This window comes from Thermothielavioides terrestris, chromosome 4 (genome assembly GCF_000226115.1).
Source record: "Thermothielavioides terrestris NRRL 8126 chromosome 4, complete sequence".
In the NCBI taxonomy this organism is placed as follows: Eukaryota; Fungi; Ascomycota; class Sordariomycetes; order Sordariales; family Chaetomiaceae; genus Thermothielavioides; species Thermothielavioides terrestris.
In genome coordinates, this window is record NC_016460.1 from 1477053 (window position 1) to 1489959 (window position 12907).

Here is a 12907-nt window from a genome sequence, read left to right on the forward strand (position 1 = left end):
ATCGCCAATGCGGAACCATGGTTGCCGTCTGGAAAACCAATTTAAGGTTCAAAAACAGCACGGCTTGTCGGTCTCGCAGGGTCTTTCTCGGCTGCCCCTGGTCTGTCCCTTTGTTTTCCGCTGTGTTGCATGAATTCGCCGTGAGGGAAGCTTGAGTTTTGACAACGGCATGTTGAAAGTCGCTGTTGTATACGGATCCCTCCACGCTCCGTGTCAAGTAACTGCACGAGTGCATGTAGAGGATCCCTCGCCCGTCAACCAGCCGGGGACTAGCTAGAGCTCCATAGTGTGTATATCGATGACCGTGAATTGAAGTCTGTCTCCCGCAAGAAAACCGATACGGAATGGGGACCAGTCGCGGGAGTGTTCTGGGCTCGGGTCCTGTGTTCGATCGTCCGGAAACTCGCACCATGGACCCCTCCTGCTCATCAGAAATCGAAGCCGAAGCAGTTTCCAGGATAGCATTGGAGTTAGTGCACTCAGTGCACCAGGAGAACGCCTCTGTAATTGGTAGCGAGCGAATATTGGTGTTCCTTTTTTAGATTCAATACTTCCAAGGTTTTTGGTTGGGAGGGGCTGCAGGCACCATCGGGGTTGCTCGGCAAGGGGCGAGCCAATCACCTGCCTTCTCCAAGTTTCTTGTCGCCGCCCCTGAGACCTCCGGCGAAGGGAGTGGGCCGCCCATATAAGGTATGTACACTACATAGAAGGCATCCACGAGTGTAGATGTTCACTTGGTCGCTACCTCCATACCCGAGTAATTTGAGGCTCGAGAGCAGATCGTCTGCAATCCTTTTGGTCAATCACGAGGAGCGCGGCTTTGCAGACACGAGAAGCCACGGCAGACCTTCGTCGAACCTGTTGTTTTGTGTCGGGTGTCTTGAGCTCAGTGTACTCCGAGGAATTCACAACGCCGCTGCAAAGGCCCACCCCACGATGGGGAAGAAGTCCACTGCGACGCTCTGCCTGCCCTGGGGTTGCCCGCTGTACAACAGTGCAGTAAAAGCCAAACCTGGAGGTCGAAGTCGGAATCGGCAATTCAATCTAATCAAGGTACCTTATGTTCCGTTCTACCCGAGTTGTTGCACTGACTATTCCGCGCATGGTACTCCGTACTACTCGATTTCACCAAATTTGCGATGCGGAAGTACTTCGACGCATGGAGTGTGATCAGGTCCGTTCACATTCCTTTCCATTCCTACCGTCCGCCGCAGTGTTGCAGACACTATTCCGTACACTAGTGTATGTGACATGCAGCCGTTGGAAGTGATCGCGAAAAACGTGCCAATGAAGGCTTACAATTGCGATTCCGCTGGGTCGGATCGTGCTCCTGTTGGCTGCCTTCGCGGCTAAGAAATTTGGGAACTCGGGTAATTTTTTGCGCATCAGGAAGGAGACCAGCCTGATGAGATTTCAACAATTCTGGGATATTTCTTGCAGTGGATACCGCTTCCAGACCGGCGGGCTTCGGGGAAGGTGTTGGAATTACGATCTATCAGTCGTCATTGAGCTTCTCAAGGCGTCGGGTTGACTCTCGGCGAAGGCTGGGCTGGAGAGTAGTGTAGTGTAATGGTTAGAGGGTAGACGTTAAAGAGGTCCCGCCAAGACTAATTTCGGCCAATTGTCGGCTATGTTTTTACAATGTTATTACGTAGCCACCATCGCCAAGGCGTTTGCTCTATCGCCAAGGGTTAGTTCGCCGGGGGTACAGGGGGCGGCGCTAGCCTCCCGCTAGGTAGGGTTTAGGTTAAGGTTAGGATACGGGTTAAAGTTAGGATACGGGTTAACTTCGTTTTCTTTTATTTCGATTTGGTTGAGGTTTCGTGAAGTTGTTGCTCCGAGTCTCTACGATTCTTCGTTGTTGATGTTGCTTGAAGTCGTTGCGGCCCCGCTTACTCTGTGGCGATTGTAAATACTTGTAAGCGGCAGTCTCCGAAATTAGTCTTGGCGGGACCTCTTTAACGACGACCGGTTAGAGGTCAGCAGTAGTCAGTAAAGGTGGGGTGGCGGCTCGTTCAAGAAACGACAGTGCCACCCAATAAAAATTTCTCGATTCCGATATGCATATCGGGTTCTTAACTCATTTCTTGGTCCGGCTCTGATACCTCTCACTCATTGGCGAGTCAGATTCACATCGCCAGATTCGAATAAAATTTCACTTTCTCAAAATGCCGAGAGCCAAGGCCAAGAACGAAGAGCCCGTCGAGGCCGGGTCAGACGTCGACATGGAGGAGGCGCCGACTTCTCATCAGCCAGAGAACGCGGATGATATGTCGGTTGATCAGGACGAAAACGACGATGCGGGGGAGTATGAGGACGACGAGGCGGTGGAAGAGGAGGAGGAAGAAGAAGAAGAGACCCAAAGAGTGCGGCTGGTGCGTCAAACGCCATCAATCCGGGACTTGGGGGCTCTATTCGGATTGCCAGAGACGCTCGCTAACAAGCCACAGCTTCCCGGGTCGACGCCCACTGCTGCCTCGTTCGAGTTTCTCAACGAGGGCCACACACTGGGAAATGCGTTGAGATACATCATCATGAAGAAGTGAGCCCCCGGGCTGGCCCTGATCCCTGCTTCCGTCTTCTGAATGCTAACTTTGCCGCTCAGCCCGGATGTTGAGTTCTGCGCCTACGCCATTCCGCATCCTTCCGAGGCGAAGATGAATGTCAGAATCCAGACATTCGGTGGGTTCATGTTGTTGTGCCTGTACGCTCATCGCCTCGTGTACTGACTTGCGCTTTAGAGGGCACGACCGCGATCCAGGCGTTGGAAAAGGGGCTCCGCGACCTGCAGGAGCTGTGTGACGTCGTAGCTGATAAGTTCATTGAAGCCAGGGACCGTTTTATGGCCAGCGCTTCTTCATAGATTCCTCCTTTCTCAGGATCAAACAGGCGGTTGGCGTTTCGGGCGTCGTTTGGGTTGGGTCCTGCACTCAGTTGGCATCACGATGGGGGGTGCAATGCCTGCTTGTTTGGACAGGTACATGTCATGGTTCTTTTATATACATTTAAACTAAGGCGGCAGAAAAAGCCATTCTAGTTGCGACCCTAAACGACGGGCGTGAGCGTCAGGTTATCGTCAGAAATAGGCGAAGCCTAGACTTACCTCCAGAAACCCAGCAAGGAAATTTGACGGCAGTCTCTTCTCTCCCCTGAAGTTCTCCTCCTTGAAGTAGGACATGACGTGGTTCGTCTGGCGCCAGAAGTTCATGGTTTCCTGCGAGAGCCAAGTATCAGTCTCGGCTGTTTGATCGCGCGCGGATCCGGACTTCCGTCGTCTTCCTCGAGCCGGGCAACTTGCCGCCCTCGAGCTCTCCCGACCTAGGCTTTGCAGTGTTCCCATGAGGGCCCGCTTACTTGGTAATCGGCATTGCTCTGAAGAAGGAGAACATCGACCACGGGCAGCTTGTTGACGTAGCGGTGGCGCTCAAACTCCTGCCGGATGCGGGACCGAATCGCAGAGACAGGATGCGGGACGGAGTACATGGTTTGTATCTCGGGCGCCTGGAGCACACAGAATCAGCGTCGTCCTTGGTACGGGATTTCGAAAGCTACCATACCGCCCGGATCCAGTTCCGATATGCCGCAAGCACCCGCTGCTTCGCCTCGGCCCAATTGGCCGCTGTTGCTGTTCGTCAGTCCTCCGCCCGAGAACAGGACGCTATGGGTTCTGGGGATTGCCTTGTCTCACACTGCTTCGTGGTGACGGCGAATTGAGTCGGGGAGATCGCCATGGTGGGCCGAAAGCTGCGGTTGTCGTCGTTCAGTCGGCGTCGCAACGGCAGTGGTCTCGATGCCTCAATTGGCGGCCCAGCGCAGGAAGCTTGGACCACAAGAACGCACACCCACAAGGCCCCCAGTATATGCATAACGACCTAACTATCCGTACTATATCAATCGTCTTATCGGGGCAGTTGACTGATGCCAAGCATCTCAGGCTTCCAGTGGATGCGCCCCTCCAAGCTCTCCAAGAAACATTCTACATCGAATCACGCCCTACTTTGCGCGCCCAATCCCTCAGCGTCCCAACAGCGACTCTCGCCCCAGGGCAAAACAACAAGAAGCCAAGCGACACCGCCGAAAACAGAACTCGCAATGCCCGCGATCCGCCCGGCATCGAAGCGCAAGCCGCCACCGGACGGCTTCAGCGACATTGAAGAGGACCTGCTGATCTTCAGCAACAAGATGAAGGACGCGCAGAACACGCCGACGGACAACATCCCCAAGAACCAGGCGCAGTGGCCCATCTTCCAGATCGCGCACCAGCGCAGCCGCTACGTGTACGAGCTGTACTACGAGAAGGAGGCCATCAGCCGGCAGCTGTACGACTGGCTGCTCAAGAACGGCTACGCCGACCCGCTGCTGATCGCCAAGTGGAAGAAGCAGGGCTACGAGAAGCTGTGCTGCCTGCGCTGCATCCAGACCAAGGAGACCAACTTCAACTCGACGTGCATCTGCCGCGTGCCGAGGGCCCAGCTCAAGGAGGACCAGGACGTGCAGTGCGTCAGCTGCGGGTGTAGGGGCTGCGCTTCGACGGATTGAGGGAACGCAATTTTTTCTATCAAACTACCTCGATTTGGGGACTTGATGGGGAGACGGCGAGGGAGGGGGGAGTCTAAGGCTAATGATACCAATCTGTTCTCTTTGGTTGTTGGAAGGGTGTGACGGAGACTGTAAGAGTTTGCCACTCTTCTTGAAGGCTTCCTCCGCACAAAATGCTTACCGGAACAGGGACGACTCAAGACGGAGACGGGATATTTAGAGCCAGGTTGGCTGGCGTCTACAAGTCTACGCGGTAATGCCGCTCAAGAGAACTATCGGTATTCAGCCAGTATGTTCACCTCAAGACCTGCTGCCCAGTTTGTTGTGCCCATCCTGTTCGATGATGCTCATACGACCCCAACGCCTCGCTAGATAAGAACGCTGGTCACCGCTTCGCAAAGCCAGCCTTTTTACCTCGCCCGAACCGGACGCTCATCGGCACGAACTGAAGCGCTGCCATGGCGCTTGAGAGGTTCTCCATTTCTTGGTCTTGCTGCTGCCCAGCATTTTTTTGGGCGGCATCTGCTCCTGTATGGCCGCCCCTTGGCTCAGCAGGCTCTCCTGGAGCATCAGGTTCCAGTCCTTGACCTTGAGATGAGTCCGGAGGTGATGCAGCAGCGGCGCTCGATCTCCGACGAGGACGCCGGCGGCCCTCCCGTAACAGAGAGTTCCGGCCGTCGATGCCTTCCCGCGTGATGGCGAAGAAGAAATCCTTGGGGTACATGTGCTTGTCGATCAGGTGCATCTTGCGCTTGTGTGGCGTGCTGCATTTCCGGTCGCAGCCTTCCACGAAGCACGAGTACTGAGGACTGCGTTAGCAGACGGCGTGGATATGGGCATGGGCTTGGGCGTGGGCGTTGGCACAGGACGGGGAGGGCTTCCTGGGGAACATACAGTGCGCTCTCCTCTCTCCTTCCTCGCCTGGACGAACGAGTCATGCGTTTCCTCGATGTGTAAGCCGAGGAGGTGGCTGGACGGGAAGTTCTTGCGGCACTGGACGCAGCGGTTGGTGTGCTGGTCCCGGTAATGGGTCTCGTAGTCGCTGTAGGACGAGAACGCCAGGGGCTCTTTGTGGGGCGGCAGCGAGCAGTGCATGAGGACATCGCTGCCGTTCCTGTTGTCGGACAGGTCAAGCTCCGCAATTTTGGTCGCGGGAGGCGCGGTGTCGCCGTCGACGTCGTCGATTTTTCCGGGCCTGTCAGGATTACCACCTGGAGCTACTGCTAGGCCCTGGGCAGCATCTGCAACTTCCCCTGGAGAGGTCTCTTCAGGTTCTCGTGAGCGCTTCATTTTGGCAGGCTAGGTGGATTTGAGAGCATGTGAGAGAGCTCAGTCTGGCAGAAGTTGTTACAATTTGGGATGGTCGCGTTCCTCGGCCAAGGCGGGTTCAGTGAGTGCATCAGAGCATGAACGGTGCACCCAGCATGGCTGGGGATAGTTCAGATAACTGCTCCTGCAACCGCCTACCTACCAGGTAGGGAGTCTGTTTGCTTATGCGCTTTCTGCGCTGGCTCTTGCCTATGAAAAGTCCGGGTGTGGGCGATGGTACAAAGCTCAAGAATCAGACAGTCAACTCCATGGAGAAAACTGTCAACAACCTTCAGGTGCCATGAGGGTATCTCTGGCAGAAGAACAGATGGAGTACGGAAGAATCCGCGCTGATAACTGGTGGGTATGACGCACACCTTGGATTGGGAGCGCACAGGCCAGAAGGCCAGAATTACCCCACAGAAGCACAACGCCTAGCCCACGCTGATTGGGCTGTTGTCACTTGGCACGCTCAGGGCAACAAGGGGTTGGCTCCAGGCGAGCATTTTCTGGCCCAATACCGTGTGTCCCTTGCTCAACACTGCGGGTCGGCGTGCGAACTGCTTCTTCCTCTGCAACCGCCCTGTGTTTTCGTTGCGCCGCTTCGGTTGCGCATTTTCCGTCGCAGACTATACACTCAACAAAGAGACCGACCGCTGCCGACTCCTGCCAGTCGCGGGTTACGTGCCTCGGTTCCCTTCCCAATGCGCCCACCATACGTCGCCGCACTGTCAGCTGCAAGCCGTCGCGCCCCGCCGCGCAGACCCCGAGCCGTGAAAGCGTGAAAGCGATTGCGTCAAGTTATGGACCGTCTGCAGACCGCCGCTTCTCCGACAATTGCATGTGAGCCTTAGCCCTAGCTCTGGGCTGCTCCCATATAAACGCCACTCTTCCCGTTCCTCCACTCGCGTCTTGCGTGTGCGTGTGCGCGAACCTGTCGCCGGCTGAGTTCTCTGGCATTGGCGTCTGCACAATGGCTTCGGCAGCGGCAGCGGCAGCGGCAGCGACAGTGACAGCGACTGGCCCCGAGCCAACCACGGCCACGGCGACGTTGACCGATGATGCTTGGAAGTGAGTGTTCAAAAGTCCAGGAACCCCTCCCATGCCAATGGGCAGTCGGCAGTCAAAAGTTCAACATTGAACTTGCTAACCCTGCGTCCCCAGAGCCGCGCAGAGGGTCCGCGCCACAATTCTCAAGGAGCTAGCGGCCGTTCAGGATGGCGCTCCTAACGAGGTAGCCCGCTTCGAGAAGGTCGAGAAACTGATGGAGACGTGAGTGGTTGCTGGGAACTTTTTCGATGTGCTGCCTCGCTTGACTAACACTACGGATCCCATCTCCAGGTACCGGCTCCGTTGCATGGAAACGATCTGGCTCGACATTCGCGGTGCAAAAGAAAAAGATGCGGAGAATACGCTCTGGCAGGTGCATGCCCTTGTTACCAAGGCCTATCGAAAGGTGCTTGCTCGCCTGCATGACAACGACCATGTGGTGCTCCGACGCAAGATCGAGAAGTTATACTCGGCCTATCTCAAAACCGCACAGTACTTCTACAGGGGCTACCTCCAGCGGGTTTGCGCACGCTATGACATGAAAGACCTCAGGCGCATCGCCCGCAGGGCCGAGCTCCAGGAGATGGCAGTACCGGACGAGGACAAGGTCAACCCGGCAGCTGCACAGCTTCAAGACATTGTCATCATGTCCTGCCATAAGACGCTCATCTACCTTGGCGACCTGGCGAGATACCGCACACTCCTGCGTCCCAAGGACCGCAAGGGCGATGGGGCGTTGGCGTACTACTTCCTGGCGAACGAGTTGATCCCCGAGTCCGGACACGGTCACCACCAATGCGGAGTGATCTACGTCGAGACTGAGGACCATCTCAATGTCGTGTACCATCTCTACCGCGCCCTGGCTTGCGCCATGCCTCACCCAAACGCCCGAACGAACCTCGAGCGCGAGTTTCGCGAACTCCAGAAGCGAAACAGCGCTGGCGCCAAACACGCATTGGCGGGCTGGTTTGTCAAGCTCCATGCATTCTATTTCCAGGGAAATGAATTCGCGGAGCGCAAGGAGCTCGAAGGCGAGGTTGATCATCGCCTGGTCTTGGCGATGAAGACCGGGACGGGCTACGGTTCCGAAGGGGACTTGCTAAAGATCATTCTCATCAACATCACTGCCTACGTGGCGGCTCAAGACAAGATTAATGGTCTGTTGAGAGCTATCTGCCTATCACCTCTGAAGCCTCACTAACTGGGCACAGCGAAATGGACCGTTGAGGGCTCCCGATCTTGCCAGTTCATCCTGCTCCTCAACCTACGCACGATTCATGCCATCGCACGTCTGCTTGGAGAGGAGATTGCGGACCTCATCAAGCTCAGGAGCGCTGAAACCCCCGCTGCTACCTCCAGTGCTGCGCCCGAAGCAGAGACCGCGACCAAGTTCACGCCTGTTTTCAACCGCGTCCTGCCGCTGCTACGCGTCTACATGGCCTGGCTGTGTTTCTACGGTTCCCAACTGGTTGACTTCAAGGCGCATCTGGAACCGCAGTTTGGAGCGATGTGCGCGATGCTCGGCAGCACCTTGTCCCTCCTCTTCGACCTTCTGGGAAGCGAACCGCAACTTGGAACCCCAGTGTCTTGGCGCTTCCCCGAGGACGAAATGACCCTTGGCATCAATTGTCTCAATGGGCCCGACCTTCACAACGGCTGCCAGCTGCACTACGATGCTTTCACGCGCCAGCCTAAGCCGCGTATCGACGACATTCCCTCTGCGGACCATACTGCTGACGATGTCATGTTTACTCGCTGTTTTGATGTTCTCCTTTGTGCACTTGACCTATCTGCACCGGAGTCCAGGTTTCCATTCACTACTTCATCTGTCAAGAAGGGAACCCGAGAGCTGACGGCGTTTGTGTACCTCGAGGGCGGGAAGCCTGATCCTGCTCAGACCTTCCCAGGTGCTCGGCCTCTGACTTCGACCACAGCTCCTGCGGCGAATGAACAGAATTCGCAAGGACCAGCGGTGGCCCCGAGTCCCTGCGAGTCTAACGAGCTCTCTGAGGACCGGAAGTTTTACGGGCCGGATCTGCGGAAAGCCGGAAATGGCACTCGCCAAAGCTTTGGCGAAGCTCGACCGGCTGTTGCGCCCATACAGGCGCCCCTCGCTACCGAGTATCCGATCGAGAAGCAGCTCTTTCAAATCCTCAATGACTTCATGGCCCCGCCGGAATCCGCTCCCGCTGCCAAGTCTGAGACGCCGGCCCGCTCTCATGCCCGGACGAACTCTTACGGCTTGGGGTCCGCAGCGATGGCCGAAGCCTTTGCAGCTGGTGCCACAGCCAGCCCCGCGCCTGGTTCGGCCGGTACGAAGCCAATCCCGACTCTGCCTTGGAACTACTTTTACACGCCGGCACCGCCTGTTGACTCGGCGTTGCGGACCCCGAGTACGAGCGCCAATGGCGCTGGCTGGGGAACCAACGGTGCAGGGCTTCCTCGCCCAGCGAGCTCCGGGAACACAGCCCCATTTGGAACCAGCTCGACCACAAGAAATCCGCTCGCAGGCCCGACGCACCGGAGATACGACAGCTTAGGCCAAGCCTCTCTCATGGGCGACGAGGCGGAGGCGCTCCAGTCCCTGCACCTAGGGTCAAACCGCGCAAGCCAGCCCCTGCACCGTTCCAGCACGCAAGGAGCCTGGCCTGGCACCGCTGCGGGGGAATTGGCTGCTGCACAGGGGATTGCGCCCGCCAGTACTCAGCAAAGTCCTTGGGGCACTTCGACGAACGTGTGGCAGGCAATCTATGGCCAAAACCAGGCGGGTACCAACCGTGCACCAGATGCGCCCTTCTCGACGTTCGACTTTTCGGCCAACAGTTCGAGCTTGCCGCAAGTGAACAGCCCGTGGGGCCTGCCAACAACAGCCCAGAGGTTCTCGGCGACGCAGTCTCCCGGCGCCTCCCACCAGCTCGGCAACTACGCCGGCGCCGCGGATCAGTCCCCGTCAGTCGACAGATATGCCGCTGCCTACGCTGCCACCAGCGGCGCCGAGCAAGCCGCTCAAGGTCTGTCCAGCGTTTGGCCTAACGCCAGCCAGCCGCGCACCGGCGCCACCCAGCCATTTACGGGGTCGAACATTTGGGCCAACCCGGTCCGGAAGCCTGCTGTGGGCGAGACGGCAGACGGCAAGCCGGTGGTGCAGGGCATGCCAAAGCGCTGATTTGGGCTTCGTGCGCAATGTCGTGCTAGAATTCAGCATTCAGACATGCACGACTATTATCTCAACGATGTCCCGCGAGGCTGCCTGTGTTTCGCGCTTTGCATTGCGATTCTGAGCTGTGTACATGCAGCCACGTTGCAAGCGCCCGACAACATGGGCCTTGCTAGCTTGCGAAAGCGCCTTCGGCACAAGTGGCATTCCCACCACCATAGCCAACCGGGCTCCATCGCCAAGGACTGGCTGCTGGCACCGGCTCTGAGGACCTCGACCATGCAGGTGGAAGCTGCCAGCCTCCCTTCACAGAGCCTGCCATGCCTCACAAGCGAGCGGGGACAGGGGGGCTTCAAATCAGGATGACTGTGCACCACGCGTTGGACAGGTCGCTTGCTGGTGCATCCTCATCCTTCAAGGCAGTTTTTGCCCGCAGACAGCTTCATCAGCCGGTTCTGCATTCTCACGATTTCCATTCTTGATTTGCAACTTCAGCAGTGTGCAATTTGGGGCCCCCGCAAACAGAGAGATGCACAAGACAAACAACAGATAACCGGCGAAGAGGTGACCCGGTTTGATATTTCTTCGGCAGGGAGACGCGCACTGGTTCTTCATGCTGCTGCGCCTCGCTATTCTTCCCCAGTTACTCCTACTTCTTGTTTGCCAGACCTGCCTCGCTTGCCTTCTCTTATGCTTCGCATCTTCCCACCTCTCGGCGCGGTCGGTGTGATTTCAGGGAGGACAGAAGGGGAGAGGAGGGAAGGAAGGAAGGAAGGAAGGTGGAAAAGGGAATCAAGCAAAGTTGAATTTCAATTCCTGACATGCGCCCAAGAAAAGCAAAATACACAAAAAAAAAGTGTGAAGACGAGAAGAAAAAGGAGGCGAGCCAGGTGTATCTCGCCACGCGCAACGCTTACACACAACGCACATCAACAACCGCGGAATTCGAGCTCTATCATTCGTGCCAACGTCAAATTCAGATTCAAGATTGCAAAAGAAAAAGAAAGAGAAATTCAGACCCGGTCCCGTCTTTTGCCGTTGTTGAAACCTTTCTACCGTTGCCTGCCCCCCTGCCTTGCCTTGCCTTGCCTGTATCGTGTGTCTTTTCCCCTACGCCACAGATGCCTGCCTACCTGCCTTTCAACGCCTGCCTTGCAAAATGGAAGAAGGTGGAACTTCCTCTCTCTGTCGCTCTCTTTCTCTCTCTATCTCTCTTTCGCCGCCTTGAATGGAGGAGCTGATGGGATGTACGATGGGTGGAAATGTTGAAAGGTGTATGTGGGATTTGTGGCTGATTGTGAAGTGGCAGATGGTTTTTGTCTTCCACGGTTGTTTACTGGCGAGAGTAGGTTTGTTTGGGAAAAGGGTAGCTGTGGTGACGGAGGTTGTTAGTGACGTGGGTTCTTTTGAGCTTTTATGGCGGAGATGGCAGGGGAAGGAGGTGTAAGTTGTAAGATGAGGAACTTACGAAGGTCCGAGCTCCTTGATGCTCAGCCGCGCCAGCCACTGGCCCATGTCGACGCACTCGTCGAGCGGGCGGCCCTCGACGATGCCCGCGCAGAAGCCGCCGGCGAAGGCGTCGCCCGCGCCGTTGGTGTCGTTGATCTCCTCCTTGGGGATCTCGTGCACGGGGTACTCCTTGACCTCGTCCTCGCCCTGGACGGCCACGACCGTCGGCTCGGTGCCCTGCGTGATGACGGCCACGCGCTTGCGCTGCGTGTTCACCTTGGGGAGGTTGGCCAGCGCCTTGGCGATCTCCTTGACGTCCTTGGTGCCGAGGCCGTGGGAGTTGGCGTAGGCCTCGGCCTCGGTCTCGTTGCCGATCACGTAGTCCCAGTAGGGGGCCGACGCGTCCAGCGGCTCCTTGAAGAACTGCGGGATGAAGGGGGCGGAGAGCGACAGGATGAAGGGCTTGTTCTTGGTCGCCGCCTGGTTGGCGAGCTCCATGATAGCGGGTGGGCAGACTATGACATGGTCAGGTAAACGGCAACGGGGAAAGCCAAGGGGGGCGTGGCCCTGGGCTGGGCGGGCTCACCCGTGAAGTGGTAGCCGCCGACATAGAATGCCTCGGCGTTCTCGACGAGCGCCCAGATATCAGGGCGCTTCAGGTGGTCCAGGTCGTAGTGGTTAGCGGCACCCAGATCGGTGCACATGCTGCGGTTGTGGCCGGTGATAACGACACCGCAGCGGCCCGTGGGGATCTTGGGGTCGACGCGGTACTCAACGCGCAGGCCGGCCTGCTTGCAGGCGTCGCGCAGGATGGCGGCATACTTGTCGTCACCGGCACCGCCCAGGTAGACGACGCTGTTAGGGGGCAGCATGTACTGCGCACCGCGGGCCGTGTTCTGGGCAGCACCACCGGCAATCAACTTGGCATCGTAGTTGTTGAGGAGGTCCTCGTAGATGGACAGGTGCTTCTCCTCGGCCAGGATGGCGTCGTTGGCCTTGAGGCCGTACTTCTCGAGCAGCGCCTCATTGCCGAAGGCCTGGATGTCTGAACGGAGGGTGCGCTCCCATGTCAGCCGGAGGAGGTTCGGAGACCGAGACACAGTGAAAATGACCCGACGACTCGCGCAGTCACGACTTTGCGAGAGAAACACGCAGCCACAGATCGACCAATTGAACTCAACATCCTGTCGTACGTACCGAGCAGAGGGTTCTCCAGGCAGAGCAGCCTGTACTCCTTGGTGGACGTCATGTTGCTGAGCCGGCGGTTGCGTGAAAGCGAGTTGCGGTGGAAAGGAGAAAGATTTGTGTTTGTGTTTGTGCTGCCCCTCTTGCGAGTGCGACTCGGGGGAGGAAAGCTGCAGCTTACGCCGAGGCGGGGCAGCAGAATGGTGGGGTTCCAGCTGC

General features: G+C 57.2%; 6 protein-coding genes across 6 annotated transcripts; 3 read left to right on the plus strand and 3 right to left on the minus strand.

Annotated features, from left to right (window-relative positions):
- The first annotated feature begins 1961 nt into the window (after positions 1-1961).
- Positions 1962-2822, plus strand: THITE_2118800 (uncharacterized protein). The gene has a single exon (XM_003655228.1). It carries the CDS (start codon positions 2169-2171, stop codon positions 2544-2546), a length of 378 nt encoding a protein of 125 aa, XP_003655276.1. The 5' UTR covers positions 1962-2168; the 3' UTR covers positions 2547-2822.
- THITE_2118804 (uncharacterized protein) lies at positions 2790-3805 on the minus strand. Its single transcript, XM_003655229.1, has 5 exons — positions 3689-3805; positions 3558-3619; positions 3355-3501; positions 3104-3214; positions 2790-3045 (listed from the first exon to the last, which is right to left on the minus strand). The coding sequence occupies exons 1-5, from the start codon at positions 3729-3731 to the stop codon at positions 3034-3036; spliced, it is 375 nt and encodes a 124-aa protein (XP_003655277.1). The 5' UTR covers positions 3732-3805; the 3' UTR covers positions 2790-3033.
- Positions 3806-3953: 148 nt separating this feature from the next.
- THITE_2118808 (uncharacterized protein) lies at positions 3954-4936 on the plus strand. Its single transcript, XM_003655230.1, has 2 exons — positions 3954-4670; positions 4729-4936. Exon 1 carries the CDS (start codon positions 4093-4095, stop codon positions 4537-4539), a length of 447 nt encoding a protein of 148 aa, XP_003655278.1. The 5' UTR covers positions 3954-4092; the 3' UTR covers positions 4540-4670; positions 4729-4936.
- Positions 4937-5916, minus strand: THITE_2118811 (uncharacterized protein). The gene has a single exon (XM_003655231.1). It carries the CDS (start codon positions 5827-5829, stop codon positions 5275-5277), a length of 555 nt encoding a protein of 184 aa, XP_003655279.1. The 5' UTR covers positions 5830-5916; the 3' UTR covers positions 4937-5274.
- A 1066-nt stretch (positions 5917-6982) lies between these two features.
- THITE_2118812 (uncharacterized protein) lies at positions 6983-10083 on the plus strand. The gene is made up of 3 exons (XM_003655232.1): positions 6983-7119; positions 7189-8054; positions 8109-10083. Exons 1-3 carry the CDS (start codon positions 7112-7114, stop codon positions 10061-10063), a joined length of 2829 nt encoding a protein of 942 aa, XP_003655280.1. The 5' UTR covers positions 6983-7111; the 3' UTR covers positions 10064-10083.
- A 154-nt stretch (positions 10084-10237) lies between these two features.
- THITE_2068211 (uncharacterized protein) lies at positions 10238-12773 on the minus strand. Its single transcript, XM_003655233.1, has 4 exons — positions 12701-12773; positions 12090-12548; positions 11523-12018; positions 10238-11424 (listed from the first exon to the last, which is right to left on the minus strand). Exons 1-4 carry the CDS (start codon positions 12750-12752, stop codon positions 11388-11390), a joined length of 1044 nt encoding a protein of 347 aa, XP_003655281.1. The 5' UTR covers positions 12753-12773; the 3' UTR covers positions 10238-11387.
- Between the last annotated feature and the right edge of the window lie 134 nt (positions 12774-12907).